General features: G+C 39.3%; 2 protein-coding genes across 2 annotated transcripts; both read left to right on the plus strand.

Annotated features, from left to right (window-relative positions):
- Positions 1 to 8,703: 8,703 nt before the first annotated feature.
- Positions 8,704 to 13,673, plus strand: LOC142640719 (uncharacterized). Its single transcript, XM_075814944.1, has 4 exons — positions 8,704 to 8,895; positions 9,039 to 9,159; positions 11,554 to 12,021; positions 12,652 to 13,673. Exons 2-4 carry the CDS (start codon positions 9,049 to 9,051, stop codon positions 13,348 to 13,350), a joined length of 1,278 nt encoding a protein of 425 aa, XP_075671059.1. The 5' UTR covers positions 8,704 to 8,895; positions 9,039 to 9,048; the 3' UTR covers positions 13,351 to 13,673.
- A 3,042-nt stretch (positions 13,674 to 16,715) lies between these two features.
- On the plus strand, positions 16,716 to 18,639 carry LOC142644357 (SKP1-like protein 1B). Its single transcript, XM_075818990.1, has 2 exons — positions 16,716 to 17,158; positions 18,208 to 18,639. The coding sequence occupies exons 1-2, from the start codon at positions 16,862 to 16,864 to the stop codon at positions 18,379 to 18,381; spliced, it is 471 nt and encodes a 156-aa protein (XP_075675105.1). The 5' UTR covers positions 16,716 to 16,861; the 3' UTR covers positions 18,382 to 18,639.
- The last annotated feature ends 34 nt before the right edge of the window (positions 18,640 to 18,673 follow it).

Consider the following 18,673-nt stretch of genomic DNA (forward strand, 5'->3'; position numbering starts at 1 on the left):
TCTCTTAGAGCCGGTACCAAATTCCAGACGAGCTAAATCCTAGATTAGCCGTCCGTGATGAGTGGTGTTGCCAACCTCACTTTGGCATTGGGGTTTATGAAGCCTATCTTCTAGGAGGTCTTAGGCTGCCTCTCAACGCTTTTGCTAGGGAGTTGCTTACTAGGTTAGGTTTAGGTTTGTGTCAGCTAAATCCTAATGCATGGAGACTAGTTGTTTCTATGCAAGTTTTGTGGAGAGAGGTTTTTGAAGGGGATTGTCCTCTTACCGTGGACGAATTCCTTTTTTGCTATAAACCCTCTGAAATTAGTCAATCTCGTGGCTTCTATTAGTTTACAGCCAGGAGAAAAGATTGTAGGATTATAAAATCTTTGGTTACTTCAGATAGGAGTTGGAAGACGGAGTTCTTCTTCGTCTCCGGTTTTTGGGCAGGACGCCCTATTGAGTTGAGCAGGGATTCGTTTCCCCCCTATACAAGAGACATAGGGAACCTTCGTCCTGAAGGTATGCTTACCACTACCGTAACATTTCCTTTATTACATATCCTTCTATGTTAAACTTCTCATCTTTATTGCAAGTGTTAGAAGGCCATCATTGAACAAGTTCTATCTGGGACGCGTTCAGAAGGCTCGTCTTCACCCAGAGAGGGACTTCCATTCCTTGGTCACCCTCCAGCGTCTTGCGACTTGGGGACTTGGCCCAGAGCCCTCTCCAGAAGCCTTAGCCCACGAGATTACAGTTCGTCGACGTGAATTCTCGTCTTGCATTTCCTCTTTTTTTTTTTTTTTTTTTTACATCGTCTTAGACACATTTGTTGACTTATTCACCTTTATTTATCATTATTATTGTTTATTTTAGGGATGGCTACCATGAAGGAAAACAAAGGCAAGGGGGTCGCGGACGAGCGTGGTAAGCAAGACACCGAGGCTAGGGCTCGTCCTGCTGCTGACGACAAGAGAAGTCTGTCAAAGGCCATCAATCTTGAAAACCTCCCCAGCCGGAGAGCCAAGCACAGGAAGTCGTCCAAGCCCGGGGTCGTTTCTTCCGCTGTCCCTGTTCCTCCTCCTCAATCACTGTCCGTCCAGATCTTTGACGTGGAGTCGTCCGAGCCTGTTCCCCCTCCATCCAAAACCAGCGTTCCTGCCTCGTCCCAGCCTCCCGTTGACGTTGTGCCTAACCTTCTTGAGAGCGAGGGCTTGGCCTGGGAGAGGTTTCAACAAGCAGTGTCTGACGAGGACGTGGCTACATGCTATAACATGTCCCTGAAAGATTTTGAACACTCAGGTGTCCACGATCTTTTCAAGGTAATTAATATGAATTTGTTCTCGTCGCTAGTTTTTTTTTTTTTTTTTATGCTTGCTTTGCTTAATACGAAAATTCTTATTTGCTTGTGCAGGCTATGTCCAAGTTTATAGCTACATCCAGGCAAGCTACTGAGCTGGACAGGACAAGGCTGCTGTTGGAGAGGAGGATCCAGGAGGTCAAAGACGATTGCAAGGGCTGGGCTGAGACGGTTGCTGAGGCTAAGGACGAGGCCAAGGGTTTGCTGAACCTTGTTGAGGAGCTAAAGGCTGACATAGTGGAAAAAGACTCTCGTCTTGACCACTTTCAGAAGAAGATCGACGAGCTAAGCAACTCCCTTGTGAGGGCTAAGGACGAAGCTGTGGAGGAATTCAAGGCTTCGAAGCAATTAACTGACCTTCTGGACGCCAACTATGCGGCGGGATTTGAAGACTTTCGCATGGAGGCGAAAGAAAAGTTTCCAGAAGTTGATTTCAGCCCTATCGTCCTTCAACTTGGAGGTGCTGCTAGTTCTTTTCTTCAGACCAGCTCTAAAGACGTCAATGTTAAAGACGATGCCTCGACCAAGCCTGCTCAAGACGACCTTGATGCCTGATGCTTTTGTTATTTGAAGATTTTATTTCTTTGTTCAAGTGTTTTCTTCTCTTCTTTCTCTCTTCTTTTTTAAAATGTATAAGAGTACACTTATCTCGTCTAGAGTACTTTTGATGAGTTTATAAACAATTGCCTTTCAAGGCTTATTTCTTAAGGGTTTTTGGACGATGGTCGTCCACCCTTTAATGTCTAATGAATGTTTATTTTCGATTATCGTTATTGTTGTTCCATGGACGAGTTTACGCATTTTTATTTTTTATTCAATTGCCTTTTAAGCAATGTTCCCAAGTGTTGGGTGATCGTTTACACGATTCCCTTGTGGACGACTTGCTTAGGACGATAATGATCATTTTGACTGCCCTTTAAGTGATTATTACTCGTACTTTCGCGAGTTCACAATCGTCTTGACCATATACTCGTCATGGGGATGGCATGCGTCTTGGCTATATGCTCGTCGTTGGAATACCATGCGTTAACGCCTACTTTCTTTCTTAGACAAGTGGGCCTTGGTTTTTTTTTTTTTTTTAAAAGGAAAGCTTGGACGAGCATGCCTTAGCATTTTTCTCTTTGCTTTATCCCCTTTTTTTTTTTTTAAGGAAAGCTTGGACGAGCATGTCTTAGCATTTTTCTCTTTGCTTTATCCCCTTTTTTTTGTTAAGGAAAGCTTGGACGAGCATGCTTTAGCATTTTTCTCTTTGCTTTATCCTCATTTAAAGGAAATCTTGGACGAGTTTACCTTCGTCCGAAGATTTTTCTTGTCTAAGGCTTTTGCCTCGTCCGTGGGTATTATTGTGGAAACTGGAATTCAAATACATAAGAAATCCAAACCATATTATTACATGAACATTGTTCACAAACGCGGCACATGCTTATAAGCTAGTGCCTTATTAAGATACTTAAGTACATAGCCTCGTCTTTCATAAGCTGGTCTGTAAGTAGTGCAAAAGTTTAAGAACTAGTACACCTTTATTCATAACACACCATAATAGTAGTAAAAGCAAAAGTAAATATAAGCAAACACGCAAATCATAGCTGTAATTTTGCCACTGACTTCCCTCGCCCCTACTCATCACTGATAGTACCTTCTCAGGTGTTCCACGTTCCAGGGATGCTCTAACTTCCGCCCCGTCTAGTGGCTTCCAGTAGTAGGACCCCCGCTCTTGCGTTGATTACCCTGTAGGGTCTTTCCCAATTGGGTCCCAATTTTCCATGAGCTGGGTTCCTGGTCGCTAAGGAGACCCTTTTGAGGACAAGGTCCCCCACACCGAACCGTCTGAGTTTTACCATGGCATCATGCTGTCTGGCAATGAGATTTTTGTACCTTGCCGTCCTTTGCTCCGCCTCCATTCTTACCTCGTCAATAAGATCGAGGTCAAGGCGAAGTTGTTCCCCGTTGTCTTTCTCCTGGTACTCCCTCACTCGATGACTTGCCATATGGACCTCCGCTGGTATGACAGCTTCACTCCCATAGGCTAGTTTAAAAGGGGTCTCTCCTGTCGGAGTTCGTGCAATCGTCCTATAGGCCCAAAGAACACCTGGTAGCTCGTCTGGCCATATCCCTTTTGCCCTCTCGAACCGAGTCTTGATGATTTTCAATAGAGATCGGTTTGCTACTTCTGCTTGTCCATTTGCCTGTGGATGGGAGGGCGAAGAATAGTAATTCTTGATCCCAAAATGATTGCAAAAGTCCCTGAAGGGTGCGTTGTCAAATTGACGTCCGTTATCAGATACTAATACCCTAGGTACTCCGAATCTACATAGGATATTCTTCCATACAAAATTTTTCACATTCTGCTGAGTGATTGCTACAAGAGGCTCGGCTTCTACCCACTTGGTAAAGTAATCTATTCCTACCACCAAAAACTTCATCTGTCGGATTCCCATGGGGAAAGGGCCTAGGATATCCAGTCCCCACTATGCGAAGGGCCATGGGGCCGTCATTAGGGTCTGGTACTCTGACGGCTGTCTAGGCACATTGCTATAGCGCTGGCATTGGTCACATACCTTGACATAAGCTTTAGCATCTGCCTGCATTGTAGGCCAATAGTAGCCAGCACAGACGATTTTATAGACTAGCGACCTTGCTCCTGAATGATTTCCACACGATCCTTCGTGAACTTCCTTTAGAACATAGTTTGACTCGTCAGGAGCCAAGCACCTTAAGTAAGGTTGGGAAAAACCTCGCTTGTACAACACTTCATTTATGAGGACATACTTGGCCGACCTGACCCTTAACTTTCTCGCTTCATCCTTGTCTTCTGGAAGCCTTCCATCTTTGAGGTAAATCACTATCGGACTCATCCAATTCTCTCCTCCTCCTATCTGCTGTATGTCAGGGATGTCTATGCTCGGCATATATTGGATGTTGTCGAACTCGTCCACGACCCCTGCCAATGCGGCTTTCGCCAAGGCGTCTGCTTCCGCATTCTCCTCCTTGGGAAGTTGAATAAAACTTATGGCTGAAAATTTTCGTGCAAGGCGTTTCACTTTGTTGAGATATTTCTTCATTCGATCTTCCTTAACATCACACATCCCATTCACTTGGTTAATGACCAGTTGAGAGTCTCCTCTGATTGTTAACGACTCTGCCCCCAAGGACTTGGCTAATTCCAATCCCTTGAGTAGAGCCTCGTACTCAGCCTCGTTGTTGGTAGTTTAATACTGCAGACGGGCCGCGTACTCCAACCTGTCACCCTTAGGGGAATTCAATACAATTCCAATCCCTCCTGCATACATTGTGGACAATCCGTCTACATTAACCACCCACATTTCATTTCCTTCGTCCTTGTTCAGGTCGTCCTGGCTGGGGGTGAATTCTGCGATGAAATCTACCAACGCCTGCACCTTTATCGTACTCCTTGGGAGGTATCTAACATCAAATTCGCTGAGCTCAACGGCCCACTGTACTAGCCTTCCAGCAGCTTCCAACTTGTTCATCGCCTTTTTTATGGGATGGTCTGTTAGGACGTTGATGACGTGTGCCTGAAAATAATGTCTCAGCTTCCTGGAAGCCGTGATTAATGCGAAGGCTAGTTTCTCCATCATCGGGTATCTTCCTTCTGCCCCTCTCATCGCGTGGCTTGTGTAATAGATCGGTTTCTGGATTCTCCCCTCTTCTCTGACTAACGCCGAGCTCACTGCGTATGGGGACACTGCCAAGTACAAGTACAACTCTTCCCCAGGTATAGACGGACTCAACAGTGGCGCCGTCATGAGATACGTCTTCAAGTCTTGGAAGGCCTGTTGGCACTCGTCCGTCCATTCAAAAGCCTTCCTAAGGACTTTAAAGAATGGCAAATGGGTAATGACGCTCGGATCAATGCCAAGCATGTCCTCATGACTCCATGCAAAGACATCGAGGTTTTTCTTCAGAAACCGAATCAAAGCGTGCTTTGCCCCCTCTTCCATGCTTGCCCCAACTCTAGTAGACTTCTCGGGCTGGTTATCATCCAAAGGGACGTCCTCTAATGCTTTAGTGGGCTCAGTCACGACCCTTCTTCCGTCTATACTCATCGCCTGCATGTGCTCGTCCATGGCCAGCATAGCTAAGTAGTATTCTCTAGCGGCCAGCTGGTCTCCTTGTACCTGGCCTACTTCGTGCTCGGTTGGGAATTTGATGGATAGATGGTAGGTAGAGGTTACCGCTTTCCAGCTATTCAAAGTTGGCCTTCCAATAATTGCATTATATGACGATGCACAATCAACAACAAGGAAATTTACCTCCTTGGTTATCTGCTACGGATACGTTCCAACGACCACTGGCAACGTAATGGTGCCCACAAGTTGCACCTTCATTCCTCCGAATCCTACCAACGGCGAGTTCACTGGTCGAAGTTGATCTCGTCCTAGCCTCATTTGTTGGAATGCGGGGTAGTAGAGAATGTCTGCAGAGCTGCCATTGTCTATCAATACCCTCCTGGTCGTGTAGTTAGAGATGAGTAGGGTGATGACTATCGCGTCATCGTGTGGGTGATGAAGTCGTCCTGCCTCCTCGTCCGTGAACGTAACAGCCTGTTGGTCTACTTCCCTCGTCCTAGGAGGTCGTCCAGACAGTTGGATGTTCTGCACCACCTTCAGGTATGTCTTCCTTGACTTGGACGATTGCGCCGTCGAGTTTCCTCCTACAATTACCCTTATCTCTCCTAGTGGGGGGCGTGATGATTCTTCGACCTTAGCCTTCATTTTCTCATCTCTCTGGTATCGTCCAAGGAAGTTCCTCAATTTTCCCTGTCTAATGAGATTTTCTATCTGCTGCTTCAAGTCAAAGCACTCGTCTGTATCATGCCCATGGTCCCTGTGAAAACGGCAGTACTTGCTCCTATTATGCTTGTTGGGGTCTCCCTTCATTTTGTCCGGCCACTTCAAGGACTGATCATCCTTGATTTGCATAAGAACCTGCTCTAGTGGCATAGTCAGGGGCGTGTATTGCTGATTCCTCGCGGAGGAACCGGCCTTCTTACCATCCTTATCTTTCCTCTCGTCTACCCGAGCTTTCTTTGACGAGGTCCTTGATCCGAATAACGATGGTGACCCGCTTCGAACGTTCTCGCCCTTTTTCTCTTCTTGGCTATGATAGCGTCCTCGCCGTTCATAAAATTCCCGGGCAAAATGGACGAGATCGGGCATGGTTCTGCGGTTCGCTCGTAGAGCTTATGAATGAACAAGTCGAATTGACCCCATTGTGGAAAGCGCGCAATAGCTTGTCATCCATCTCGTCCACCGTCAGGGCCTCCCTATTAAAACGGGTGATGAAGGATCGCAAACTCTCATTTTCCCCTTGCTCTATGGTCAGTAAGCTGGAGGAGGAACGCTTGTGACGCTATCCTCCAATGAAATTGTTGACAAACAGCTTACTCAACTCTTCAAAGGATCCCACCGAGTTTGGGGGTATCTGACCGAACCACACTCGTGCCGGTCCCTTAAGTGTGGTGGGAAAAGCTCTGCACATAATCTCATCCGGGACTCCTTGTAGGTGCATGGTCGTCTTGAAAGTTGCAATATGATCGCAAGGGTCGCGATTTCCATCATACGAGTCTAGAGAAGGCATTTTGAACTTTGGAGGTGGGGGGTGACTGCTGATGGAAGCCGTGAAGGGGGAGTCCGTTCGATGAACCATATCATCCACTAGGTTCGCTCGCCTCATGTTTTCCCTCATTTCATCCATGGCTTTTCTCATCTGGTCCATCTCTTTTTCCAAGTGTGGCACCCTTCTTGAAGCGGTACCCCTTGTTTGATCTTCGGACTCGACATTTTCTCCTCCACCTTCCTGACTCGGTGCCCGTCTATCCGCGTGCCCATCTTGGCGCTGCCTCCTGAGGTTGATCTCCCTATTCAACTCTTGGTTTTGACGTGTTAGTTCCGCCATAGCGGCGGCCATGGATTGTATATGTTGAATGGAAGGTGGTTGTACGACAGGCGCTGACCTGCGATCGCGAAGGGGGTTGCTAGAAGCATCCCTACTCTCCTGGTGGCATGGGCTTGTTGCCCTTGATCTTGTTCGAACCATTCAGCCTTTTGTCTGGGAAAGGCTAATCGTTGAAAACAAAACAAATAACCGAACGAAAAGAACTGTTCCCACAAACAGCGCCAACTGATGATGCAAAGAAGATCAGAAGGCTGGATGTGTCGGACTTGAAAGGACCACTTGCTCTCTCTGCGGCCTGAAGAAAAAGAAAAGCAAATCAAAGGTGACCGGGGCTGCCGGCCAAAAACCCTCCGATGGCAAAGTTAGTTTTTCTCTCTATATTTTTGGAGTTCCAACTTTTTTGGAGTCAAATTCACATACATTTGCCTTGTCTGAATCAGTCTTTATATAGTGCCTTCATAGGCGGTTATCGAAATTGGAAACCCCCCTGGATTCAAGGAGGCGCAAGGGTCAAATGTAACTCCTACAACCGTTTAGGAGTTATTGCTTCTATTTCACAACGGATACTTGACAGTTATGCGTGGGATAAAGAATTATTACATTATATTCGGAGATTTTCCTAAGTGTGATACTCTCGTCCTGGAACTCCTTAGTTGAGTATACTTTGGCACTTGCGTAGGGGCTGTCTCGTCTGACAGACAAACTCCTTCAAGACGAGGTTGTCCGCATTCTGGACGAGCGCCCATTCACTGGTGGTGCTTATCTCGTCCAGAGCTCTTCTTGCTTGGACGAGGTAGTTGCAGGTAGGTTCCAAAGGGTGTTTTACAATTCCAAACGGGTTACGGACGACCTTTATGGACGACTTGGAAATAGGCAAAATTAGTACCCTATCAAAAGCAATTAGTAAACCAATGGCTTTATAAAGGTTCGAACCATGATATATTGAGATTTTAAGTGTATATTTGGAATTGCCAAAAGCAGCACTCCTTTTTGTCTTTTTTTTCTTTTTTAAGAATCAAAGTGTGTTTCCCCTCTATTTTTGTTTTTGACACATTTTATATACACTATTTTGTTTATTATTGGTTAAAATATTATTTTAGTCTTTAAATTTTATCCAAAAAATTTTTTATTTTTTCATTCCTAAATTTTGTGAAGAATTAGTTTTTATTTTTATTTTTTCAATAGTTTAGGGACAAAACAAGAACAAACAAAAAAAGCTTATTTAATAATTTATGAATGAAAAGAAATATTTCTCAAAATTTAAGGACAAAATGTAAAATATTTTCAATAGTTTATAGACAAAAAAATATTTTTTTTAATAATTTAAAGATAAAAAAATTTAAAATCTAAGGAAAAAAATAAATTTTTAATAAAATTTAAGGATGAAATTTTTTTTTTTTTGGTTTGACACTGCTACAGCCTACAGCAAGTAAACAAGATACACTGCTAAAGCAAGTTTTACAGTACTGTAATGTATCAATCTTGCCGCTTTCGATTTTCAAATCTATAAGCTTTTGAAGGTCTCTAAGCTCTTCTATTCTAGGGTTTCTCTTTCTCTGTACTCTCTCCGTTTCTCGCTTTTGTGGACGCCGCCTTGAATTCAAAAACCCCTAATCTGCTGTTTCAACGTTCTGCAGGTCCGGTTACCCTTCAATTTCGATTTCCATCAATTAATTTATTTATTTTTTCTATTTTCCATTTACATTTCCAAACAATGAAATGAAAAGAAATTTGTGATTTGATGCAATTTTTATTTTTTATTTGTAAAATGATTGACTAGGTTCCTGAAAATGGAGCCCGTAGCTTTGGCTGTGGACAAACTGAAATCCTTTGCAAAATCGAGCCAAGACTTCGTCCACACCCTCACTCATCGCCCCGAAAATTCATCTAGCCGCAATCCAGTACTGTCTCTCTCTCTCTCTCTCTTTAACAGATTTTTGATTAATTTTATTCCCATCATTTATAGATAGAGATTTCAATTTTCATTTTGTTTAAATTTGCTTGAAGTTGTTGATTCACGCCCTAAATGTTATGGTATAACTCTCAGTTTGTAGCTATCCCGGGCGAGATTGAGCTTTAAATGTATGCAATTGAATGTCTAAGCAATTTGATTAGTTACCCAGATAGCAGATTTGGAAGTACTATTACATAGCTGTTTTGGGAATTTTTGTTGTTACATATGAATTTTTTGCAATGATTCATGACTGCTTTGGGTACTATTTTGAAGGATGTTTTGTCCACTTTCATTAAGGAAACAAGCTGAGATTGATAGAATGTTTCTTTTAAATGGTAAGTTACTCGCCCATCTCGTGGGTATTCAACCTACAATGTTACAGAAAAGAAATGAAATTATAGAGAGAAAATTTGGGGATTTCAGTTTGAGGATTGTATTATGACTACGATAAAGATTACAATGTGTTATCCCTGTTTTATACAATCTGTGCGGGTAGCCAACTCTAACAAACTTGGCGCCAAAGTTCCAATCATAACAAATTTTCTAAACTACCATTAGATTAAGAACATGTGGACTTTCACTCTAACTGAACCTGTAACTAACAGTTTACATTAACTCATTAAGCTACACATGGCTTTGGGCTTCAGATTTAGACTCCATGCCATTTTGTTCTGAATTGGTTTAACACTTGAACTGGCTTGAGATGAATCTGATGTAGATTCTGAACTGTGTTGTGCTGATCTATATCGGTTAGCTTTACGCATTCCACTTTGCTCTTAGACGGGAAAAGGATGCTGTTTGAGTCAGAATTCATAGCCTAGAGATTGATAGTGTTAAGTAGCTTGATTTTGTTAAAGCATAAACTAAAATTTTGAGGTTTAAGTGATAAACTATTTGCAATTTTTTCCAATACAGATCAACTATTGATTTCTTATATCTAATTGTGTGGGTGGTATTCCTTCACCTCTTAAAGTAATTCTATATTGTTGTGAGTACTTTCAGAAAACTTATATAGAGGAATAGCATTTGATTTTCTATCTCTTGGAATGGAGATACAGGTCAAAGTGTTCAAAAATCTAAGATTGTGCATAAGCCCCTTTCCAATTTTTTTTTTTGTAGCTTATATATATATATATATATATATATTAATGTCATTTATGAACATGAATATGGCTGATGTTTAATTTTGGTAATTTACACACATATTTGGAGGTCTTAAACCCATTAACTCACTCTCTACTTTGTTTAGGAGGTGCCATTTGAGTTAGACCTCATGGGCATGAATAAAGTTATTTTAGTGGAATACATTCAAAATTTCACTGTCTAGCTGCTTCATTCGTGATTTTTTCTACTGATATATGCCCTTGGTGGATTATCCAATCCAGTTTTCTTTAGTAGGCTTCAATATTCAATAAATTTTGTTAATGATCTTAAGTTGTGACGGAGCCAAGATATAAATCTAGGGGGGGAAAGTTTATAACACACACACACTGTACCTTTCACAAAGAAGAACAATTATTAATTGATAGAAAGAAAAAAAAATCACTAAATTACTAAATATAAAGCTGTAGCCTATTAGCTCAATTTTTGCTATGCCAGCTCCATCTTGCTTCTATCCAACAAGTTTACTTCCAAATAGTTCCAATCCTTTAAATTGAAGGAACGAAGGTCATCAGTGAAGTCATCAACATAGAGAAGTGATGAAACTATTTCTTTTCCTGGGTATTTAGAATAATCAAAAGTTTATTAAATCTCACTCCAGTTTTTAAATGCAGTTATTACCAGGAGGTAATAGAGATGTATCATGCCAAACATGTCTTTTGGATACCAAACAGTGCTCTGCATTTGTTCCCCTCTTTTGCAAAGTGCTAGAAATATTTTCAGCATGATTTGCTGGTCTTATTTACTCAAGGATTGCAATGAAGAGATTTTAGGCCTTTTCTTTTACATTAATACATTTCTCTTACATGACGCCCCCCTCCACTCAAACACAAACTTGTAAAACTATATGACATTGCAGCATTGTAGGTTTTTTGGTCATGATTTATCAACATTCTACTTCCTATGTGGATACATGTGTCTGCACTTATGCTTGCGCTTTAGATAGCATGCTTACCACAGGAAGCATATGTTGATATCTTAGGTGATTAAAAATAGTACCTTTATTTTTATGTGGTTAAATTTGATACACTATTATCTTCTTACAAGAATAGGCAATACTCTCCCTTACCAGTGGACTTTTTTTTTTTTTTTTTTGACGAATTTGGTGTTTCCAAAAGTGTCAATTAGCTTGGTGTTATTATCTTTTTTTTTATAATTCTTCCCATGATGTTATTTTTAGATTGAAATTCTGAAGCGGTTGCAACGTGAAGCATTTGCCGATTTGATGAAACTCAGAAACAGACAAGACAAGGTTGAGAGACTACTTTCTATCTGTAAGACATCCAAGGGAAATCCATTCCAAGAATCCAGTACCCTTGTCAGAGGAGAGGTCGATTTCTTAGGGGCTTTGTTGATCATGGATAAAGTTGATGAGCAGAACTGTGATGCACTTTCTAGAGCAGGAATCAGGACTGGAATTGATTCAAGGTTCACATTCGAAACAACTATTGGGCCGAAAGATACTCTTGCTGCAGAGTTTGTGGCCAGGCAAAAAGGCAAGGGATATCTTGGAGAGGTTTTAGGACAGTCACTTTCTCTTGAAAAAGTGTTATATAAGACAAATTCTAGTGACTGGTTATCAGCTGTTGCAATCCCAGTAGGAGCGCAATGCAGGGATGTAGCAATCACTACAATTTCTTCTTATCAGGTACAGTCTATTTGCTTTAATATTGTTGCTAACCTAGATTGTTGAACCTCGCATTTAATATTCTGGGATAACATATTAGTTTTGTTCATTACATTGAGGATCACATACATGTCAGCCTAATTGATGAATGATTTCAAGCTACTTAGAAGAAATTTCAGCTGCATTTGAATTTTGGTTGGATGTTGTTAAAGCTGCTTTTGGGAATTGCATAGTGTCCCATTACACCCTTATTTCTAAATATCCAGTTGATTGCTGATCTGTAGGATATTTCAGTGGCTTTCTGTTCTCTGTTTTGTGGCAATAATATTCTTATAGTAGGATAGATCGGTAAATTGATGATGTAATTAGGCTTGTTGCTTTATGTGTTTGTATGTGGCTGGTGTGTTAAATCAAGTTCCAAATATAATTCACACGACGGCCCCGTTTTAGGCCTTAAGCTTTTTTTGAGTCAGACTGATCATATCATTGAGCCTGTTTCCATTTCTGCTCTTGCAACTATGTTTTACACCAAAATAAGCATGATGCTTATAACAATCCAATTTAGCACTGTACGTTTTCATATTGAATTTACTGCTATCAGTAATCAGGTTCTCAATATACAGTTATATACTAATTCATTTTATCTGACAGGGAAAGGGCCTTACGGATTTATCATCACTTGGACCTCCCCTTTTGAATCAGCATAGTGGCAGTGGCATTGGCATAAAAGTGAGAAAATCAAATATTGTTGCTTCATTGGCACAATTTGTTTCTGGATTGGAAATGCAAGCAGGTTCTGATAGTATGGGGCATTGCTTCAGCACTTTTGGACAAATTGTCTGTGAACTTCCACAAGGAATAAAACTCTCACTTTTGGGTCTTCATCAAGTGCCTAGATCATTAAGCCAACGAGTTAGTCTTGGACCCCTTACCATTCCTGTAGGCCTCTTAGAACATCATAGAGCTCCCAAGACGGTGGTTGAAGCATCTGCTTCAGCCATGATAGAAAGCACACAGGAACATGTCTCAACTGGGTGTGTTGCTTTAACGTTGGAGTCCGAAATTGATGGGTTTACGAGAATTGAAGGTTGGATTGAGATGCAAAAATCAAACCCTGAACGTTTACAATGGGCTGTCAATATGTCTGATGATTCTGAAGATTCTTTTGGATGGGGAATGAGCTTGAGTGGAATGGTTGGAGGTCCAACAAGTGGAGACCATTTTCAGGCTGAATCTTATTTAAAAGTTAACTTAGGTAAGAGATTCAGCTTGAAACCAGGCCTTGCATATATTGCAGATGGGAATTCCAAAATAACTGCCTTTATGCTGCGGTCTAATTGGTCCCTCTGATGACCATCTTCAGCCTAGTTATCATTTTCTCAATTTTGGGTTACATTTTCCATTCAAATTCTATAAGCAAGGTCATTATTTTCTCGGCAGGTATCTATTCTGATACAGTTCTAGTTAATCATGGGAAATGGTTTGAGGAGACCATGTTGCAAGTTCCCCTGGGGTCCATTCTTCAAATAATTAAATATTAGCAGTAATATTTTGGGCTCAATTCTGTTATGGGTAAGTGTAGCTGTGTAGTTAGGTTTGCATTTCTCGATAAAGTACAAGATATAATTTCTTCCACTAAATTCTTGTTCTACTAGTTTGACTTTGAACAATAATTCTATGTCCCAACTCTGTGTGCATAGTCCAAAGAGGACTCCAACAACTAATGATAGTAATCGTTTTGTTGTTTTCTTTCTAATGGGAATGACAAGTAATGCGATGGGACTTTGGACATATCGAGTTTCATCTTAATTGGCTGAGTAGGGAATAGCTAAGTTTAGTAGGTCACATTCTCATGACTATGCTGCCGAATTTTATGCTTTGGTGGTGTTGATGGTTGACGAGGACCGTAAAGATAATCTGTCATATTTCACAAATCCCTCCCTATCGTCAATTTGGTCATATGTAACGTTTGACACCAACCACACGATTGAATTAGCATCATTTTCGACTTTATAATATCTGCTTTGTGTACGGACTTGCAACTTTAAGTTGAAAGAAATCCTGTCAAGTTGCAGTTAAATTGGAACATGCACAAAGTGTTTGGGAATTTAGAAAAAAAATTGTTCAAGTTACAAAATTAGTAGTATATTGTAATTATCTCTTTAAAAAAATCTTGATATATTACTAGATCCCAATCAAGAGGTGCTACAATTATCATTGGAATATTTCGCACAACATGAATGTTTAAACAAGCCAAGATCACAAGCTACCGAATTGTGAAAAAAAAAAAAAAAAAATCTAAGGAAATAACACAAGATTTGAAGTTGTCTCAACTCACAGCCTTCCTCTTTGGTAAAGATCATAATCTTTACGTGTGGTAAGTGGAGTTTATGCATATGTACAAAAGAACTTCAATGGAAGATTTATTGCATAAATTTAATCCACAATTGTACATCATTCTTTAATATTTGAAGTCCTAGTGGACCTTATATCATTGCTTACGAATTTAAAGCAGCTACCATACCATGGTGGTGTTGGTGTTTTTATTTTTATCTTTTTGAAAATCACATACCATAGTGCCAACTGCCAAGACTACTGCAACGATATTGATCATAATGTCATTAACTTTTTTGGAATAACAGTGACAAAATTAGTCCTAAAAAGGAGTATAGATCAAGGTATGCAATAGTTGTAACCTAAACAATATATATTAAAGTTTTTGCCTTTTGTGCAAAGTTGCAAACCGACTTGCTTCAATAGGTGATCGTTGTTTACATTTGGGTCATGCCCCACGTACTGTATTTTGACGTTTTATACTTTATTTAGTGTATTTTGGATCTTTGATCTTAACAAAAGATTGAAGTTTTTGTCTTTTTCATCAAAGATGGCGACAGCGCAAAGCAAGTTCAGATCATGAGTGCTCTATTTTCGCTTTGTTTTGTCTTTGAGGTAAGAAAACTCATGTAAGGTAAGAGTGGGATGAGTCGGGTTAGAATAGGATGAGATGTTTTACTAATCTTAATTAGAGTGGTGAGATAAAGTTGAAACATAAAAAGAAAATGATAACTATGAGAGTACAAAGAAAGAAAAAGAGACAAGTATTTTGAAAATGATAATAAAATATGTATAACAAAAAAAATTATAACAAGGATATGTACTGAAAATATCAAAGTATATGTATAGAAAATTTAAAATATATCTATACTATTATTTAAGGGGTTTTCCCTATTTAGATTCCACATTTTTTAGTTCAAAAATGCCCTTACAGCCCTATGTTTAAGTAGACACAAAACTAAAGGACAATTCGGTAAAAATGCAACTCTAACTCCCAGTCTCCTATTTATTTTTAAATTGATTTATTTACTTATAAATTAGATTTTCAAAATAAAAATTATATATATATATATTAAAAATAATTAAATACAGTTTTTTTTTCTACAAAATAAGACCACTAAAAAAAAAAGTCTCACCGCATGCACGAAGCACGTGTGGTGAGACTAGTATTAAATAATGTATTTATAGAATTAGGGTGAGGTAAGACAGGATGGAGCAAACAACACCTATCCCCCATCATTGCATGAACATTCATGTGGAGCAAAGCATGACAAGGCATTTTTGTCATCTCTATTTTTCACAAATAAACTTATTCTAATAGGTGTCTAGATCTCAAAACCATTGTATGTTTGTTAATACCCCCACTAATATAAAAAGTAGCTTACAAATATGTATTTTGTAGCTTGTATAGCAATGCGGTTATAGTTATTACAAATTTTATCATAGTAATCTTACAAATTGATATGTTGCTTTTTAAACATAAAATAAAAACTATTTAATTTTTATAGCAATGAAATTATATATATATATTTTTTTGAGAGTCCACTAAGCCATTGTATACACATGTTAAAAATTTTTTTAAAAAGAAGATAACTTATAGGATGAGCCGGAATCTTGTACCATGCTTTATGCATGCACAAAGTGGCTCCCTCAACTTAAAAATTGATTATTAATTGCATTGTGATCAATTAGGGAGTGCCACAAATTAAAAATCAAGGATCATTGCACACTTGCTGTTAAAAACAATATCAATGTATCATTTGACACTATACGTTTTGTAATTATGGTTCAAAGAATGCTTATTAGGCTTCTAACTTTTTCCCAAGCTATATTATGTGAAGGAAAAATATATATATAGCTAAAAAAATATATATATATATATATATATATATATATATATATATATATTTGTTACATTCTCATAAAAATCCGAATCACAACCAATAAATTTGTAACTTAACCCATAAGTTAGCGTTTTAAAAAATATTCAGAGTTTAAATCTATTATTCCCATCATAATTATGAATTATTATCCAAAAAAAGAATAATCCTTACCACATGATGGTCATTAAATTTCAGATCCCAACAACCATAGAGGATCCAAACTTGCAAATCACACACCACTTAAACAATAATTAATTTGGGTCCGTTTGATAATGTTATTTTAGTAATGTTGTATGTATTTTTTAAAAATACATACAAGTAAAAAAATGTATAAAAATATATATAATATTGTTTAAAAACTGAAAACATATACCAAACTACCATTTTCTTCTCTACTTTTCTTTTTCTTTTCCTAATAGTAATTGAAATTTAGAAAATTCTGGAATTAAATTAAATTTCAAATTTTTTTATATAATAATATAAATAAGAGCCACCCCCACAATGAATACACTTAAAAATTATTTCATTATTAAAATTTTATTTCTCCAGAGAGAGTCTCTCAAACTCTATCCAATTTCTAGGGTTTGCGTGAGCGGAAAAGAGGTAAAGAGAAGAGAAGAGAAGAGAAGAGAGAGCGAAAAACGATGTCGTCGAGGAAGATAACGCTGAAGAGCTCGGACGGAGAGACGTTCGAGGTGGAGGAAGCGGTGGCGTTGGAGTCTCAGACGATAAAGCACATGATTGAAGACGATTGCGCCGACAATGGAATCCCTCTGCCGAACGTGACCAGCAAGATCTTGTCGAAGGTCATCGAGTACTGCAAAAAGCACGTCGAGACCCCGAAAGCCGAGGACCGTGTCGCCTCTGCCGATGATGAGCTCAAGAACTGGGACCTCGAGTTCGTCAAAGTCGACCAGGCCACCCTCTTCGATCTCATCTTGGTTTGCCCCTCTCTCTCATCTCTCATCTCTCATCTCTCAGATCTTTCAATTTTCTCTCTCTGTAGAGATTGATTTATATTGTTTGGGAACAAAAGGGGAAAATAGTTTTTTTTTTTTTAAGATTTTTATTTATTTGTTATATTGTTATTGTGAAGTTGTGAACGTTTACTCTGTTGTGTTGATTGCTGAATTACTAGTCCCTTTACTTTGTTTTGTTTTGGTTGAGATGAAAGAATTCACAATCTTACTCCTGTTTTTTGTTGTGATTTTGTGTGTTTTTGCCGATGGATTTGTTGTTGAAGTGTAGATGGACCCTAAGGTTGTTTTAGGTGAATGGTAAGTTCTTATTGTAAAGGGGAAGTATTGGTTGAAGAAGTGGTCTCAGGATGCCAATGAGCTCGAAACGGCACATCTTTTATTGGGTGCAGGCACACTCGAGTGAAAATTGCCTTAGTGGCCATAATAATTGGTAGTGCTTTTGAGTTTTGGAAATGAATACAATATGCTGACAAGAGTTATTAGAGAGATGGGTATGAATCTTGACTTACAGGACTTTCAAGTTTTAGGAACATGTTCCTGGATGAATTTTGGATAATCAAATTGCGTTTATGTATCAACCTTGTTACTTTATTCTGATGTTGAATATGGAATAGCTTTAGCGACTCTGTCCATCTCTTTTCTGTTTTGAACCATTGATTTGTTACGATATGTGCGGACTCTTGCTTTTGAAGACTCAAATGTTGTTCCCAAATAGAATCTACTTTATGCTTGAAACTCTGCTGATGCCCTTTAGTTATCATTCTATTGACTTTCTTTCCATTTTGAAGGTCCACTTAACAATTTTTTTGTGATCCTGCAATATACTTATAGAGCATCAAGACCATTGGTGTTTTGTTGTCCATAGAAGCCACTAAGATCATTTAATGGGTCTATGGTTTTGTTGCTGCATTTAACATGCACTGAATTAGTGCTGCATTATATAAGTTACTTCTACCATGTTTGTACACCTAGAATGACAAATCTTACTCTGGATTATGTCTGGTTTGCAGGCTGCAAATTATCTGAACATCAAGAGCTTGCTGGATCTGACTTGCCAGACAGTGGCAGACATGATCAAGGGCAAAACACCAGAGGAAATCCGCAAGACGTTCAACATCAAGAATGACTTCACACCCGAGGAAGAGGAGGAGGTTCGCAGGGAGAACCAATGGGCCTTTGAGTGAAAAAAGTTATAAAAATGAGCAGATCTGTTTTTACTTTTTTGTGGCTTATGATTTACTCCTGTGCTGAGGAAAGGGGTGGTTGTTTCCACCTATCTAAGACCTTCTAGTTATTCAAGTACTGTTCTAGGTGTCTCTGCTGTAAAACAATGTTTGTTTTGCTTATACCCACTTCCCTTCCCTCCACATTTAGTCGCAAAATATGATGTTTAATGGATCTCTTTTATTATGTTAATATGATAATATGTTGCTTTTTCTCCAGTTGTTTGTGTTCTTGACGCTTTGTCTACAGTAC

The sequence above is a fragment of the Castanea sativa genome, chromosome 1 (genome assembly GCF_040712315.1).
Source record: "Castanea sativa cultivar Marrone di Chiusa Pesio chromosome 1, ASM4071231v1".
Classification (NCBI taxonomy): Eukaryota; Viridiplantae; Streptophyta; class Magnoliopsida; order Fagales; family Fagaceae; genus Castanea; species Castanea sativa.

Excerpts from the sequence above, each read along its gene's own strand:
- LOC142640719 (XM_075814944.1), top strand. The coding sequence starts at position 9,049 with ATGGAGCCCGTAGCTTTGGCTGTGGACAAACTGAAATCCTTTGCAAAA. Across the intron at positions 9,160-11,553 it reads ATTCATCTAGCCGCAATCCA|ATTGAAATTCTGAAGCGGTT; the intron begins GTACTGTCTCTC and ends TGTTATTTTTAG. Across the intron at positions 12,022-12,651 it reads CTACAATTTCTTCTTATCAG|GGAAAGGGCCTTACGGATTT; the intron begins GTACAGTCTATT and ends TTTATCTGACAG.
- LOC142644357 (XM_075818990.1), top strand. The coding sequence starts at position 16,862 with ATGTCGTCGAGGAAGATAACGCTGAAGAGCTCGGACGGAGAGACGTTC. Across the intron at positions 17,159-18,207 it reads CCCTCTTCGATCTCATCTTG|GCTGCAAATTATCTGAACAT; the intron begins GTTTGCCCCTCT and ends TCTGGTTTGCAG.